We start from the raw sequence: 18,486 nt of genomic DNA on the forward strand, positions 1-18,486 counted from the left end.
AATAGGTACAAAAAAGATTTAAGAAGACGTTACTGTATACGAGGGGTTTGAGTTATAAGGAGAGGCTAGATGTTTTTTTCCTCTGGAGCATGGGAGATTGAGGTAAGATGAACAGCCAGTCTTTTTCACAGGGTAAGCGAGTCCAAAACTTGTGGACATAAATTTAAAATGAGAGGTCAAAGATTTGAAGAGATCCCGAGAAGCAAGTTCTTCCACACAGAAGCTGGTTCATGTATGGTATGAGCTGCCAAAGAAAATGGGAAAGGTACAATTACAAAATTTAAAAGACACTTGGTCAGCTATAATGGAGTGATGCAGCTTTGGAATGATACAGGCCAGGCAAGCACTACTGGCTTGGTGGAGCTCAGTTTTTTTTATGACAACTGTGACTGACATATGAAGTGTGACTCCAATCAAGTGAATAAGGTCGTTGACTGTGATTGAAAAGTTAAGAGTGGCAAGTACTTTTTAATTGGATTACTTTTTGAACGATAGAAATAAAATTAATAGGTTCTCAAAAGCCCGCAGTGACAAAGGTCTAGTCGCAGCTCTTGGACCAGTTCTCTTTGTGCTGATGAAGGTTGGGAGGATATTTGGGTCCAGGGAGCTGCAGCTATGTTTTATTTGCAAGAATAGTGTGGGCCAAGCAGCCAGCCAGACCAATTATGGCTACTGGCATTTTGTATTCTCAATCTTACTTAATATCTTGAGAATATTCAGATCTGAGAATTTATTATTTCTGAACTCTTGAAACCCATTTAGAATATGCAAACAAAAAGGCTCCTGTGGTGAGTACATGTTACAAATGTGTTATTCAAGGGTATTAGCTTTTAAAAAATTCAACTTCAATTTCAACCCAGTTTATACCCAATGTTGTTAAATACCGGATACCTTGCTGTTTTGTTCAGTTTCCAACTGCAGCCGTTTCTATATCTGGAGAATATTGTACTCTTCCCAATGATTTCCTTCATCTATGTCTTTTGGTGGATACCCTTTGAAGATAAACATAATTTCTGGCGAAACATCTTTCCAGAATTACTAGCGCTCTGTTATTACTTATCTCCCTCCCTTCAAAACTCCTCATAAAAAGGTTTCCTCTAGCAATGTCTTTAGCCTTCCTTATTCCCAACACCCTATTATGTAATACTCAGCATTTCTCCCTTTTGTAGAAAGTCTTCATTCAACTATACAGTAGACGGAACAAATATACAACACGATGATTTAACTCCAGCAAATAACTTATGGCTGGTAACAACTCCCAAAAAAACGTGACAACATTAAAGACAAAGCAGCCTGTCCGATGGGAATACCGTTGACCATCCAAAAGATTCATTTGCTACATAGGGGCTGCGGTGTAGATCATCTAAAAATGCTCTATGGTTATTTGTGTAGGGCACTCCCAACAGCAGCTGCCAAACCTACTACTGAGAAACTCAAGGGTAGTAAGGGAACATCAGCATCTGATGTATTGTGAATTGAAAATGGGTTGCAGGTCTTTCAACATAGCCAAATCCTGATACTGCCCACCCAATAGTACTTTGGATGCATGTTCACCAGAAGGATGCAGCTCACCGCCACTTTTTCAAGGGCAATTGATGATAAGCAATAAATGCTGGTCTTACCAGCATTGTGCACCCTCTGAAAAATGTAGTAAATAATATTCTAATGTTTTCTTAAAAGGGCTAGAGAGACTTACAAAATTGAGTACTTTTTTTGATAATCTCAGTGAACTAATTTCAAATAAAAATACAACAACATTCTATTTTGCACTATCAAAATCATGTTCTATTTATTTTTGCAGCTAGTTATTTTTTTAAATCATTCAGTTGACAGAATGGCTGGCACAACATCATGACATTCTGTACCGCAGAAGTGCTTGGCAGCTGATGCACCCATTCTATTGACATAACATCTCAGTTAACACAATTTTCATGCGATGTGGGTAAATGGTAGGCAAAATAGAAGTACTGCTGCAGTAGCTACCATGGCCTAGAAAGATGCAAAATAAGAGTAGGTTGCAAAATTAGTACAATCGGTTACCACGAATAACTGAACAAGAGAAAGACACATAGAAACAATATAAGCATGGCATTGGAACAAGTTACTGCAGAACATCTCAAATAACTGTGGACAGAACAGATAACCAAATAGCAAATTGGAAGCTGGATACGAATGCACTAAAAGTAGGTTTAAAAAGAAAGAGATTGTACCGTTAGTGAGTGCAAACCAAATCCTTTCAGCATGTATTAGCAGCCACAGTGACACCTGTAAGTAGAGATGAAATAGTTGATCCTTTTGTTAAACATTAAGTAAACCAGAAGCATAAGAGATTCTTGTGAAAGCTTGCTGGCTGAACACATTGCTTTCCACATCTTAACACAAATAAAGGCGCCTTACTTTGTCTTTATCCTCTTTGAATCTGTATCTTTTAAAAAAGATTTCAACTCTTACAATACAAATACCTGTTGAAAAACAAATCAGCTCTAGAAAATTTAAACTAAATTATCAAATCTCAAGTCGTTTCAAAATTGAAGTTATGGTTAGAGAAAGGCCCATCACCACCCCAAATAAAAGTAGATAGAAATTGGAGGCTAGGTAAAGACAGTATGCCCAGTAAGCACACATGCTTAAATTTAGTAAGCATTAAATGCCTTCCTCCTCTAGGCCTTGGATGAAGAAAACACTTACTGTGTCCCAGTTTTGCCAACTAAGGTCTGCACACCAGCCCCCAACCTTTCTGCTGAGATGGTTTCCCTGCATGCTCATTTGCAAATAATTTCTTACACTTGTCACTCCCTTTTGTCACAATTCTGCACAATCCAGTTACTCCTCCTCCAATTATAGACCAATCGCTGCTTTATTTGTTTTGATTTCACAACAAATTTGCTATTTCAAATGTAATAAATGGAGCAAGGCAGAAATTCTAATGATTGGTGAATGTGTCTTTTAAATTGTGAAATTCCTTATTGTAATGTTAATTGTGTAATCCATCAGACTAACAAGGATAACATTTAAGACTGAAATTTCTTGTAACAGCCCCTTTGTCCCACAATATCTGTGCCAGACATGATTCAAAGGTGTAGGCAGATGCTGGTTTAAACTAAAGGTAGAAACAAAAAGCTGGAGTAACTCAGCAGGTCAGACAGCATCTCCGGAGAAAAGGAATAGGTGATGTTTTGGGGTGAGACCCTTCTTCAAACTGTCAGTCTGAAGAAGGGCCTCGACCCGAAACATCACCTATTCCTTTTCTCCAGAGATGCTGTCTGACCCACTGAGTTATTCCGACCCGCTGAATAATCTACTCTGCCTGCATGCAATCTATATCCCACCAATCCCTGCATATCCACCAGCTATTCTGAGAGTCCCTTCAATGCCACTAGTGTAACTGCTTCGTCCACCAATAAAAACAGATAATGGCATGTTTAAAAAAACCTGTCCCACATATCTCCTTTAAACTACCTCTCTCATCTTCAAGCTAAAATCCTCTAATCCAGGAGCATCCTAATAAACTTCTTCGGCACCCTCTCCAAAGCCTCTGTAACAGGGCAACTAGAACTACACACAATACTCCAAATGCAGCCTAACCAGAGTTTTATAAAGTTGCAACATGACTTCCTGACTCTTACACTCAATGCCCCGATCAATGAAGGCAAGCACACGATTTAACTGAAAGCAAACTTTACCATTCTATCTACTTTCAGCGAGCTATGGACTCCAAATACCCTCATTGCATTACTGTTAAGGTAGTTGCCATTAATTGTAGCACTAACATACAAAACTTTAATCACAGTGGATGGGAACATGCAATGACCAGTGCTCGGTGAATAATCAAAAGGGTGAGTGAAAAGAATCCAAGAACAGCGTGAAAGGACTGACACGGGACAGCTGGCTTCAAACAAACACAAACAGGTTTAAAATGCCTTCAATAGACAATAGGTGCAGGAGTAGACCATTCGGCCCTTCGAGCCAGCACCACCATTCAATGTGATCATGGCTGATCATTCTCAATCAGTACCCCGTTCCTGCTTTCTCCCCATACCCCCTGACTCCGCTATCCTTAAGAGCTCTATCTAGCTCTCTCTTGAATGTATTCAGAGAATTGGCCTCCACTGCCCTCTGAGGCAGAGAATTCCACAGATTCACAACTCTCTGACTAAAAAAGTTTTTCCTCATCTCTGTTCTAAATGGCCTACCCCTTATTCTTAAACTATGGCCCCTGGTTCTGGACTCCCCCAACATTGGGAACATGTTTCCTGCCTCTAACATGTCCAACCCCTTAATAATCTTATACGTTTCGATAAGATCCCCTCTCATCCTTCTAAATTCCAGTGTATACAAACCTAGTCGCTCTAGTCTTTCAACATATGACAGTCCCGCCATTCCGGGAATTAACCTAGTAAACCTACGCTGCACGCCCTCAATAGCAAGAATCAAAAGTGAAGAGACAGCAAAAGGTGTGCTGGAAGCTGAGAAGCTGTGAGTGACAGAAGAATAAGAACTTCCCCAAATAAATTGACAGCACGTGGATTTGGTCAAGGTGGATTTTTAAAGAATTACAATACAATACAATACAATATATCTTTATTGTCATTGTACCCAGGGGTACAACGAGATTGGGAATGCGCCTCCCATACGATGCAATAATTTAGGTAATTTAGACAGCAGCAACCCAACGAAACGAACAGTTGTAACAGTTTTGGACAGGGTAAAGTGCAAGTTGATCTATGCGTTGTGGCCATCCGGCTCAGCAGGACCGGTTCATAGCAGCTATGGCCCTGGGGATGAAGCTGTTCCTGAGTCTGGAGGTGCGGGCATAGAAGGCCTTGTATCGTCTGCCCGATGGAAGGAGTTCGAACAGACTGTTGCAGGGGTGTGAAGAGTCTTTGTGGATGCTGGTGGCTTTTCTGAGGCATCGTGTGTTGTAGATGCCCTCCAAGTCTGGTAGCTGTGTTCCGATGGCCCTCTGAGCTCTATGGACTACCCGCTGTAGAGCTTTCCTTTCTGCCTCCGTGCAGCTGAGGTACCACACAGGGATTCCATGCGTTAGGATGCTCTCTATGGTGCAGCGGTAGAAGGTCGTCAGCAGCTGTTGGGGTAGACCAGACTTTTTCAGTGTTCTTAAGTAGAACAGTCTTTGTTGTGCCTTCTTGACCAGCGCAGCAGTGTTATTGGACCATGTTAGGTCCTCCGAAATGTGAGTGCCCAGAAACTTGAAGCTGGACACTCTCTCCACACTGACCCCGTTGATAGAGATCGGGGCATATTCCCCGTTATGTGACCTACGGAAGTTGATGATCAGCTCCTTGGTCTTGGTGGTATTTAGGGACAGGTTGTTATCCGAGCACCAGTCCGCCAGGTTCTGCACTTCCGCTCTATAGTTTGTTTCATCCCCGTTGGTGATCAGCCCGATCACCGTTGTGTCATCTGCAAACTTGACAATGGTGTTGGTGTCGAATGCAGGAACACAGTCGTGTGTGAAGAGGGAGTAGAGCATGGGGCTCAGAACACAGCCCTGTGGTGTGCCGGTACTCAGGGTGATAGTGGAGGACAGGTGCGGGCCCATTCTCACTGCCTGCGGTCGTTCCAGCAGGAAGTCCAGGATCCAGTCACATAATGACGAGCTAAGGCCTAGCTGGTGTAGTTTGGTGATGAGCTTGGTGGGGATGACCGTGTTGAAGGCGGAGCTATAGTCTATGAATAGCATCCTCACGTACGTGCCCTGTCTCTCTAGGTGAGTCAGGACAGTGTGAAGAGCCAGAGAGATGGCGTCCTCTGTAGAAATTGTTAGGCATTGAGGCGAATGGCAGGAGTTAAAGAGTCAGAGATATATAGTACAAAAACAGGACCGTGGGCCCATCAAACACATCCTGACCTTTTTGCCATCTAAACTAATCCCACATGGCTGCAATAGGTCTGCATCCTTCCATATCGTGCCCATTCAATTGGTGAAGTATCAGTAATGAAAAACTGTGTAATTTCACATCTCAGACAGCACTTGTGGAAAGGAAAGTTCAGTTAGTGCTTGGGTAAAGGAAAAGTTACAAAGGTTTAGGGAAATAATTCCTGAGCAACAATCTAGGCTTGGCCCAACAGTGGAACAGAACAATTTCTGTAGATGAGCAATGTCCATTTCAAACATAGATAGATCGGAAATCTCTTCATGACCTTCAAAAGACACCACCGTTGCAGAGTTATAGACAATAGACGCAGGAGTAGGCCATTCAGCCCTTCGAGCCAGCACCGCCATTCAATGCGATCATGGCTGATCACTCTCAATCAGTACCCTGTTCCTGCCTTCTCCCCATACCCCCTCACTCCGCTATCCTTAAGAGCTCTTCTTCAGGCGTCTCGACCCGAAACGTCACCCATGCCTTCTCTCCCGAGATGCTGCCCGACCTGCTGAGTTACTCTAGCATTTTGTGAATAAAAACCTTCGATTTGTACCAGCATCTGCAGTTATTTTCGTATACTACTGTGATGCTTAATATTGCCAGCTTTACCAACATTGGGACTAACGTGCATTGAAGGTGAGCAGACAACTTTTCTTGAGCTGCAACGTTATATTATGCAGTTGCTGCGTAAAGAAGAGAGGGAATGAGAAAGAAAGGGGTTGCAGAAAGAAAGAAAGAGAGGCAGAGGAGGAAAGAGGCCATGAGTGAGAGTGAGGGAGGAGTAGATTAAGTGAGAGAATAGACTGGGAGAGACAGAGAAACAGAAGGAAAGAAAGAGAGAGAGTGTGTGAGAGAAAAAGGGGAACAGACTGACAAGAAAACAAAATGAGCAAGATGCAGAGAAGACTGTCAGAGAGTCCAGGGTATTTAATTGTCATATGTACCAAAACGGGACAATGAAATTCTTACTTGCAGCAGCAAGCATAACAAATGCCATCGCTCCCTCTATTGAAATACATAATAAAATCACAGCTCTCAAATATAAGTTAAATTATATACTCTCAGCTCATATTTTAAGGCTTTTTCAATATACTAAACAAAAACATTTTGAATTTGGAGATAAACCACAGAAATTGCTAGCACGTCAACTCCGTAAATTAGAAGATGATTCTACAATTCATAAAATTAGATCAGAAAACGGAGATTTGCTTAAACTACCCAAGGATATTAATCAGAGATTTTTGCAATTTTATCAGTCATTATATTCATCAAAAATAACAGATAGCTCTGCGCAGATGCAAAACTTTTTGCAGGAATGTAACCTTCCTAGTTTGAATGTGAGTGACAGAAATTCACTGGGCGCAGAAATAACTATGAAAGACGTTGAAGAGACCATTAAATCCATGAAAAATGGGAAGACTCCTGGCCCTGGCGGCTTAAATAATGAATTTTATAAAAAAATTAGTGATTTGATCTCTCCACGTTTGCAAACTGTATATAGTCACGCCTTTAAACAACAGAGATTACCACAAACTCTGACTGAATCAACAATAATACTTATTCCTAAAAAAGATAAGGATTCTGAAGACCCTGGTTCGTATAGAGCGATAGCTCTTTTAAATACTGATCAGAAGATATTAGCGAAAATCTTAGCTCATAGATTAAGTCTAGTTATAGATAAATTGATACATCCCGATCAATCAGGCTTTATAGCTAAACGATATTCATTTTTCAATTTGAGACGCTTGTTCAATATTATATATTCAAATAGACTATTAAACGAAGATTTAGCAATCATCTCGCTAGATGCTGAAAAAGCATTTGATCAAGTAGAATGGCCCTATCTTTTCTCAGTGATGGAAAATTTTCAATTAGGTGAAACTTTTTGTTCATGAGTGAAACTTTTATATACATCCCCAACAGCTAGAATATTAACTAATCAAATGCTGTCATCCAAATTTCATTTATTTAGGGGTTGTAGACAAGGATGCCCACTATCCCCGCTTCTATTTGCCCTTATTATAGAACCACTTGCTGAGAGTATTAGATCAAATTCAGATATTCATGGCTATAACACTAAACATACAACCAATAAAATTTCTTTATATGCAGATGATGTATTAATATACATTACAAAGCCAGAAATTAGCATTCCGAATTTATTAAATCTCATAACTCAATTTGGTTCATTTTCAGGTTATAGAATTAACTGGTACAAAAGTGAAATTATGCCAATATTTGAGCACAATCCGGCCATACTTCAACAATTTCCTTTTAAAATTGCCTATGAAAAGTTTAAATATCTTGGAATTTACGTGATTAGGAAATATACTTCTTTATTTAAATTAAATTTTCCTCCTTTACTCACTAAATTACACAGAAATATCCAATTTTGGAAAACACTTCCTATATCATTAGTTGGTCGTAGTAATGCTATAAAGATGATCTTTCTCCCACAGCTACCATACTTATTTCAAGCAATTCCGATCTATCTTCCAAAAAAGTTTTTTTTAAAAATTGATTCAATTATTACTAATTTTATTTGGGACTACAAGACTCATAGAATAAATAAAAGACATCTATGTAAGTCTAAAACTAATGGAGGAATTGCCTTACCTAACTTCTTATTTTATTATTGGGCGGTTAATATTAAAAATATAACCTGCTGGTTGGATGACACTGATCAACAACCGGATTGGTTAAAGATGGAGAAAGAGGATTGTTTACCATTTGATATTGGTGCGATCCTCTTAGCTCCAATAAATTTAAATAAAAAAACATATGGAGGTAATCCCATTATACACAGTGTTATCCGTACCTGGAAACAATTAAATCTTACTTTAAAACTGAGTAAATTATCTGCTTTCCTCCCTATTGCGAATAACCCTTCTTTTAAACCATCTGTCTTAGATAGAGGATTTGCTCAATGGAAAAGTTATGGAATTAAAAGGGTGGGAGATCTTTATCATAAGGGAACTTTTCTTTCTTTTCAGGATTTACAGCAGAAGTACGGACTACATGTTAATAATTATTTTAGATATTTACAACTTAGAGATTATGTAAAAGTACACATGCAAGAATATAAGTTTAGAGGTCCAGAAACTCTTGATGTATGCCTGAATCGACATTATAATTCAAATAAATTAATATCCTTTATTTATAATACTCTCCTAGATACTGTCATTCCGTCATCAGAATCTTATAGACGAGCATGGGAGGACGAATTGAATCAACTTATAATGCAAGATATATGGGATGAAAGTTGACAACATATACACCAATGTTCATTAAATACTAGACATTCCTTAATACAATTTAAAATAATACATAGATTACATTATTCGAAGACGAAATTAAATAGGATTTTTCCTAGTATCTCTCCTACTTGTGATAAATGTCAATTTCAAGAAGCTAATTTAACTCATATTTTTGTAACTTGCACAAAAATGCAAAATTTCTGGTTGGAGATTTTAAAAATAGTTTCTAAAGTTATCAACAACCAATTGGATATGGATCCAAAATTAATTATATTAGGATTATCAGAACATACTACAAACTTTACAACAAGTCAGGTATATTTTCTTGATTACAGTTTAATAACTGCGAAAAAATGAATACTTAAAATTTTGGAAAAAACCAATAACCCCCACAATTAAAATGTGGACTACGGAAATGACAGAGACCCTGCATTTGAAAAAAAATAAGATTTGCCTTAATTGACAAACCTGAGTTATTTTTTTAAATATGGTCTCCAGTTATTGAATTTTTAGAAAAGTAAATGGGTTTGGCACAGGACTAAAATAAAAATTTAAAATTAAAAGTTGAAACTTGAGTTTAGGGTTGGATGTACAACTGTGGTTATTGTCTCCCGGATCTACCCCCTTTAATTTTTATAGTTATACCTTTTTTAAATTTTCTTATTCTCTCTTTCCAATAGTTTATAGTTTTTTTTCTTCTTTCTTCTTTATTTTTTATTTTCTCTCTTAAAAAAGTTAAAAATTGAAGCTATGTAAGAACTTTGTAACAAATTTGTCTTTTATTTCTATTTGTACATATGCTTTTCAAAAATAAAAATATTAAAATTTTTAAAAAAGAGCTCTATCCAGCTCTCTCTTGAAAGCATCCAACGAACTGGCCTCCACTGCCTTCTGAGGCAGAGAATTCCACACCTTCACCACTCTCTGACTGAAAAAGTTCTTCCTCATCTCCGTTCTAAATGGCCTACCCCTTATTCTTAAACTGTGGCCCCTTGTTCTGGACTCCCCCAACATTGGGAACATGTTTCCTGCCTCTAATGTGTCCAATCCCCTAATTATCTTATATGTTTCAATAAGATCCCCCCTCATCCTTCTAAATTCCAGTGTATACCAGCCTAATTGCTCCAGCCTTTCAACATACGACAGTCCCGCCATTCCGGGAATTAACCTAGTGAACCTACGCTGCACGCCCTCAATAGCAAGAATATCCTTCCTCAAATTTGGAGACCAAAACTGCACACAGTACTCCAGGTGCAGTCTCACCAGGGCCCGGTACAACTGTAGAAGGACCTCTTTCCTCCTATACTCAACTCCTCTTGTTATGAAGGCCAACATTCCATTGGCTTTCTTCACTGCCTGCTGTACCTGCATGCTTCCTTTCAGTGACTGATGCACTAGGACACCCAGATCTCGTTGAACATCCCCTCTTCCTAACTTGACACCATTCAGATAATAATCTGCCTTTCTATTCTTACTTCCAAAGTGAATAACCTCACACTTATCTACATTAAACTGCATCTGCCATGTATCCGCCCACTCACACAACCTGTCCAAGTCACCCTGCAGCCTTATTGCATCTTCCTCACAATTCACACTACCCCCCAGCTTAGTATCATCTGCAAATTTGCTAATGGTACTTTTAATCCCTTCATCTGTCATTAATGTATATCGTAAATAGCTGGGGTCCCAGCACCGAACCTTGCGGTACCTCACTGGTCACTGCCTGCCATTCCGAAAGGGACCCATTTACCCCCACTCTTTGCTTTCTGTCTGTCAACCAATTTTCTATCCATGTCAGTACCCTACCCCCAATACCATGTGCTCTAATTTTGCCCACTAATCTCCTATGTGGGACCTTGTCGAAGGCTTTCTGAAAGTCGAGGTACACCACATCCACTGACTCTCCCCTGTCAATTTTCCTAGTTACATCCTCAAAAAATTCCAGTAGATTTGTCAAGCATGATTTCCCCTTCGTAAATCCATGCTGACTCGGAATGATCCTGTTACTGCTATCCAAATGCTCAGCAATTTCGTCTTTTATAATTGACTCCAGCATCTTCCCCACCACTGATGTCAGACTAACTGGTCTATAATTACCCGTTTTCTCTCTCCCTCCTTTCTTAAAAAGTGGGATAACATTTGCTATCCTCCAATCCACAGGAATTCCAGTTCCAGTTATTATTATCAGTCTGAAGGGTCTCAACCCAAAACGGCACCCATTCCTTCTCTCCAGAGATGCTGTCTGTCCCGCTGAGTTACTCCAGCATTTTGTCCTACCCCCCGGATATTATTAATCTGCTTTTGTGGAGGTGATCACTACTTCAAATTTAATACTGATGTCAACATTTTGTTGGCAAAGGATAGGTAAAACAAGAAGGTGTGCACCTGTTATTTTAAACTCTTATCCATCAGCAATACAGGCGACCCTTGCGTTATGACCATTCAGATAATGGAAATTCGCCCTTACTAACAACACAAATCACTAATCAGAATTTAGAGATACAGAATGAGAAAAAATAAAGATATTTTTTCCATCTCAACGAATGTGCTGATGATGCAGCATCATGCTGTGGAACATCGTGATACAAAGTTGTTTAAGAATGCAACTGGAGATCGTCAATATGTTGACACTTTCACCACCACCTGAACGCTACAGTTCAACGTTAAAGTCTTCAAAAAATTCAGCATCCTTTACACTGCAGACACACTGCTGCAACCATCAAAGTTGCTTCTAGAACATCTTCCTTTGGAATTCCACTGGAGGACTATTTTGTGGAACCATAATGTCCATCAAGTTCTACTCCAGTTAGTACATCATTTTCACATGTATGCAGATCAGAATTTCGCACTACTATTGCTTTTGCGGGGCTATCTAACTCGACCTTTTTCAAACAACCATGGATCTTTAATGAATGCCGCGTTACGCATGATAATCCCCTCTGCCTATGTCAGATAGACAGATTAAAAGATTGGTTCAGTGGTGCAGTGCTTCCACAGCTCCAATAATCTGGGTTTGATCTCGAGTGCGTCATTGGTGTTTTCATTTTCTCACACGGGCTTCTTTCCACATCGCAAATAGATGCTGGTTTGAAGGTTAATTGGTTAATGTGAGTGGTCCCTTATGTAGGCAAGTGCTGGGAGAATCAGGGAGGAACTGTTGGGCATGAGAGAGATAAAACATTACAGTGAAATAAGTGATGTGATGGGAATACTCCAAGAGCTGGCCTAGATTGTGAACTGAGGGTTGTGAAGTGGTGAGAGGTGCATGTGTTGTAAGTATCCGTTATCGTCAGAGAAATAGGCCAAGGCAAGAAAGACATGATTTATAACAACTTCATTTCATGGACATAGGTAAATGTTGACATTTACATAGTTTCTCTAAGACAATATTACTGTGTAAGTTTGGTGTATTTTGTACAAAGGGTAATATGGATGAAGGGATTAAAAGTACCATTAGCAAATTTGCAGATGATACAAAGCTGGGTGGTAGTATGATCTGTGAGAAAGATGCTATGAGGTTGCAGGGTGACTTGGACAGGTTGTGTGAGTGGGCGGATGCATGGCAGATGCAGCTTAATGTGGATAAGTGTGAGGTTATCCACTTTGGTGGTAAGAATAGGAAGGCAGAGTATTATCTGAATGGTGTCAAGTTAGGAACAGGGGACGTACAACGAGATCTGGGTGTCCTAGTGCATCAGTCACTGAAAGGAAGCATGCAGGTACAGCAGGCAGTGAAGAAAGCCAATGGAATGTTGGCCTTCATAACAAGAGGAGTTGAGTATAGGAGCAAAGAGGTCCTTCTGCAGTTGTACAGGGCCCTAGTGAGACCGCACCTGGAATACTGTGTGCCGTTTTGGTCTCCAAATTTGAGGAAGGATATTCTTGCTATTGAGGGCGTGCAGCGTAGGTTTACTAGGTTAATTCCCTGAATGGCGGGACTTTCATATGTTGAAAGACTGGAGCGACTAGGCTTGTATACACTGGAATTTAGAAGGATGAGAGGAGATCTTATCGAAACGTATAAGATTATTAAGGGGTTGGACACGTTAGAGGCAGGAAACATGTTCCCAATGTTGGGGGAGTCCAGAACAAGGGGCCACAGTTTAAGAATAATGGGTAGGCCATTTAGAACTGAGATGAGGAAAAACTTTTTCAGTCAGAGAGTTGTGAATCTGTGGAATTCTCTGCCTCAGAAGGCAGTGGAGGCCAATTCTCTGAATGCATTCAAGAGAGAGCTGGGTAGAGCTCTTAAGGATAGCGGAGTCAGGGGGTATGGGGAGAAGGCAGGAACGGGGTACTGATTGAGAATGATCAGCCATGATCACATTGAATGACGGTTCTGGCTCAAAGGGCCAAATGGCCTCATCCTGCACCTATTGTCTATATACAAGAAAACCAATTGTTGCCAGGTTTCAAATGCATTTCTCAATGCTTTTAAAATTTGCTTACATTTCTGAAGCAAACCATGCACATTTAAAAACCTATGTGACACAATGACATCCTGCACTTCAAGCAATCTACAGTTGAACAATTCACTCCAATTCATGTTAACACCTCATTATATATGAAAAGCAACACTGAGGAGAAATTTTCCTTCCTGCTTCGCAGTGTTTCATGAAAAGCAATGAATAGGATGGTCCTTCCTGTGAATGCATCCAAGGGAGTATTGTGTCAAAGGCAAATTAAAGCTAATACCCCAATAAACACAGTACTTAAGTAAAATCCGGCAAAACGCTGTGATCAGTTCGTATTTAACTCCAAGGGCATATTTTATAATTTTGATATTCGGTAAACATATACACAAAACTATAACCAATTACTATAAACCAACATTATAGCATGCGAATTTCAGAAAAGTTTAACCCCGTCGGTAGAAATTTGACACTCATGGTACAAATCAACCACATGCTTTAAAAAAAAAAGAGCAAAACAAAGCTCATTCCTTAGCGAACACGAGTCTGAAACAGGGTCTCGACCCGAAACATTGGCTTCTCCAGAGATGCTGCATGACCCGCAATCACTCCTGCATTTTGTGTTTATTTTATGAGATTGAGAAGCTCGGCTGGAAAGGTGTTACTTTGTGAAGCTACGCGTTGCGTAAAAAAATAACATTGTTGGGAGTCTTCTGCTTAAATTTGCCCAGGAGACTTTGGGGGGGGGGAAGAGAGAGAGGGAGGAGATAAGAGCAAAATAAATCAGACTGTTGGGAGGAAATCAGCGGCTCAGGGAGCATCTTTGGAGAGGAATAGTCTGGCGAGTTTTGAACGGGTCGGGAATCCTCACATATGCTGCCTGACCCGCTGAGGTCCTCCAGAATCTCAGTCCGTTTTCCGCTCAAAAATTCCAACATCAGCAGTCTCCTGAGTCACTGGCCTGCAGCTGGTGCAGCTGGTGCCACTGGCACAAGTGCAGGGCCAGGGATCTCATGGGTAGTGGTAGAGTTGTTGCCTTAAAGCGCCAGTGACTCGGGTTCAATCCTGACCATGGGTGTTGTTTGTACCTTCTCTCCGTGACCTGCGTAGGTTTTCTCCGAGTGCTCCGGTTTCCCCCCCCCACACTCCAAAACCGAACAGGTTTGCAGGTAACAGGCTTTGGTAAAATTGTAAATTGCCCCCAGTGTGTAGGAAGGAACTGTAGATGCTGGTTGTACACTGAAGATAGGCAGAAAATGCTGGAGTAACTCAGCGGCACAGGCAGCATCGCTGGAGTGAAAGAAGGATCTCCACCCATGTCACCCATTCCTTCTCTCCACACAGATGCTGCCTGACCCGCTGAGTTACTCCAACATTTTATGTCTAGCTTCGGTGTAAATCGACCATAGTGTGTGTGTGTAGGATAGTGTTAGTGTATGGGGATCGCTGGTCGGTGCGGACTCGGTGTGCAGAAGGGCCTGTTTCCGTGCTGTATCTCGAAACAATAGACAATAGGTGCAGGAGTAGGCCATTCAGCCCTTCGAGCCAGCACCGCCATTCAATGCGATCATGGCTGATCACTCTCAATCAGTACCCCGTTCCTGCCTTCTCCCCATACCCCCTCACTCCGCTATCCTTAAGAGCTCTATCCAGCTCTCTCTTGAAAACATCCAACGAACTGGCCTCCACTGCCTTCTGAGGCAGAGAATTCCACACCTTCACCACTAGAAACTAAACTAGAAACCACTCAGGCAGTCAGCCACCCACCACCGAAGTCTGGGTTTGCATCCTACAGGTAGACACAAAATGTTGGAGTAACTCAGCGGGACAGGCAACATCTCTGGAGAGGGAGTAGGTGACGTTTTGGGTCGAGACCCTTCTTCAGACTATCTTGCAGTCTCGACCCGAAACGTCACCTGTTCCTTCTCTCCTGAAATGTTGTCCGACCTGCTGAGTTACTCCTGGTTTTTATGTCTATCTTTTTTGCAATGTTACACTTCGGCGGGCTTTGCTCGGGCCTAGGTTGCAAGGCTTGGGCTTCCTTCCCCCGGGCACCGAGTACGGCCCAGGCCGGGTCCAAGGCAAGGCAAGGCCGGGCTACCTCCTCCTCCTTGTCATCGGTCGCACACTCACTCACTCACTCACCAGGCACTTCCTGCCCAGGCAGTTGAAGAGGCACTCGTTCTCCTGATGGGTGAGGAGAATGGAGCCGACGTTGGCGACTCGCCCCCGGCTCCCGCCGCCGCTCTGCTGGTTGGAAATCATCGGCTTAGTGAAGGGAAAGGGGGGCGGCGGCACGACGTCCCTGCTCCGACACAAGGGAGAGAAGAGAGGACTCGGCCGCTCCTTCAGCGACGGCTCCAGCTGCCGTTCGACTCCATCGCGGCCGTGGTGGCGACGGCGCCCGTGCTTCCTTCTCTCCCTCTCTCTAACCACCGGTGGTGGCGGTCGCTCGCTCGCTCGCTCCTCTCCGGCGTGTGTATGCGCGCGCGCGCGCGCCCTCCTTCACTCACTCCCTCCCTCCCCTCGGTGGCGGGTCACGGCGTTCGCGTGCGCGCGTTCTCGGTGGCGGTTACGACGGCCGGGCGCGCGCGCACGCACGCACGCTGCCTCGAGCCCACCTCAGTGGCGGTTGAGGTGACGACGCCCGCCCGCAGTGACGGTGACTGGCATCTCATCGTCGTCGTCGTCGCCACCACCACCACCACCACCTTCTCCAGCCCAGCTCCGCTTCCCAAATCCTCACCCATTTCTTCTCTCCGGTGACGCTGACTGAACTACTCCAGCATTTTGTGTCCATCTTCGGTGGACGGTTACGGGGGGCGCCGCCTCGAGCCCGCCTCGGCGAGAGCGAACGAACGAACGAACGCACTTTCACCGATTCAAACTTCGTTTCCCCGGTTACACTCACTAGCTTCCGCCAACGCTCTTGACTTTGGGGAAAATAACACGTCCACCTTCGTGTTTGTTAATGAGATGTTGATGTTTTTTTAGGTAAGGGACCTGTGTGAGTAAAGAAGTGGACTGGAGAAGCATTAAAGGGGGCAAGTCAAAGCCAGGCAAGGGTTACCTGCTTTTACCCTGACTGAAGTATTCCTGGCAATGGTCTCCAAGGTTAAATTGGTTTGTTGGGGGAAAAGAGGGGTAGTGGGGAGTGGGGGAGAAGCAGAGGCCAGGGAATATGGGGGGGGGGGCATGGAATAAAGGGAATAGGACATGGGGATGGGATAGTAGGACAGTGGGGACGGTGGGGAATGGGGGAGTGAGTTGGGGGAATGGGGGGAGTAGGTTGGGAAGTGGGGGTGTGAGATGGGAAAGGGGGGGAGTAGGTTGGGAAGTGGGGGTGTGAGATGGGAAATGGGGGGAGTAGAATAGAGACGGGGGAGAGTAGAATTGGGGGGTCCAGGGAAATAGGGGGAGTGGGACGGGAAAGGGCATGCGGCATTGGGGAAGTGGGACAGGAGAGGTTGGGAATTGGGTAAAGGTAGTTGCTGGGTATTTAGGAGTAGGTTGGAGGCAGCGATCCCCTGGTATGACGAGCTAGCTGGCAGGAAGCAGCTGGAGAGAGGGAGCTGATGTAGTAGGGGAGTTGGAGCTGAGTGGAGTTGGAGAAATCTAAGCAGATGGGAGGAGATTGGTGAGGAATAGGATTAGGAGTTATCTTGCGGCGAAGGGAGGGAAGGGCAAAAGGAAGCTGGATGAGTTGTGAGTGCAGAGGGGAATAGGGGAATTATGAAAGGTAGTTTGGGGAGATGAGGGGGTAGTGTGGTAGGAGAAATGAAGGGCGAGGGAGAGGTTATGGAAAGGAGAAATGTAGGAAAGAGATTACCGTGGGAACAGAAGGAAGATACTGATGAGGTGAGAAGAGAAAAATGGGTTGAGAAAGGGACCTTAAGAACTAATTGAGATGGGAAATAAGGGAATGAAAAAGAACTGAGAAAAGACAGAAAATTTGGACGAAAAGAGGAGATAAGTGAAGAAACAAGAGAAGAATTTATGTAGGGGATTTTAAAAAGCAAAGAGTTTAGGAAGGCGAATTTTGGCAGATCTGAGCCAGAACTGGTGAACCTGGGGTGGAAAGCAAAGGGGTGGGAGAAGAGTTTTGAAACATGAGAGGATGTCAAGAGATCAGAGGACGTTTAACATTTTACAGCATCTTGCATTTTATCATGTCCATTAAATATCTGAGCAAAAAGAAAACTGCAAAATAAAAGAATTGGGATAAAGTGCAAGCCCTTTTGATTAATGGTCGTTCACCTCCAAAGTTTGGGGCTTTAGTTTATGTAGATATCAACCCATTCTTCGGTCATTGGAAATTTGCAATGAAGATAACACAGTAATGACTGATGAAAATATTGTACATCAAACAGCTTCTGTGAAAATTTGAGTTCAATGGCTTATCAACAAATTGAGACGTTATTGACTTGATGTAACTAATATGGGAGCATTGCATAATCCATATGTGTGACCCTGGGCATCTGATTGCCTGTCAATTTATAAAGTCTGACCTCTGCACCGTCACTTGCAGTGTCATGTAGTTCAAAGAACAATGCCTTATGAGTTTGAGTTTAGCTTATAGTCACATGTACCAAGGTACAGTAAAGTCGCGTGCTAACCAGTCGACAGGAAAACAATACATGATTACAATCAAGCCATCCATAGTGTACAAATACATGATAAAGGCTGACATCAGTGGTGGGGAAGATGCTGGAGTCAATTATAAAAGACGAAATTGCTGAGCATTTGGATAGCAGTAACGGGATCATTCCGAGTCAGCATGGATTTACGAAGGGGAAATCATGCTTGACAAATCTACTGGAATTTTTTGAAGATGTAACTAGGAAAATTGACAGGGGAGAGTCAGTGGATGTGGTGTACCTCGACTTTCAGAAAGCCTTCGACAAGGTCCCACATAGGAGATTAGTG

The 18,486-nt window shown here is 42.4% G+C and overlaps 1 protein-coding gene across 1 annotated transcript in view; it reads right to left on the minus strand.

The window, feature by feature from the left end:
* The window catches only part of LOC144603550 (actin nucleation-promoting factor WASL-like), a 59,637-nt gene extending 43,551 nt beyond the window's left edge, over positions 1-16,086 (minus strand). Inside the window, exon 1 of the mRNA XM_078416925.1 lies at positions 15,706-16,086. Within this exon, the coding sequence (XP_078273051.1) occupies positions 15,706-15,825 (120 nt within the window). The 5' untranslated portion in view covers positions 15,826-16,086. The remainder of the gene's footprint in view (positions 1-15,705) is intronic.
* Between the last annotated feature and the right edge of the window lie 2,400 nt (positions 16,087-18,486).

This window comes from Rhinoraja longicauda, chromosome 20 (genome assembly GCF_053455715.1).
Source record: "Rhinoraja longicauda isolate Sanriku21f chromosome 20, sRhiLon1.1, whole genome shotgun sequence".
In the NCBI taxonomy this organism is placed as follows: domain Eukaryota; kingdom Metazoa; phylum Chordata; class Chondrichthyes; order Rajiformes; family Arhynchobatidae; genus Rhinoraja; species Rhinoraja longicauda.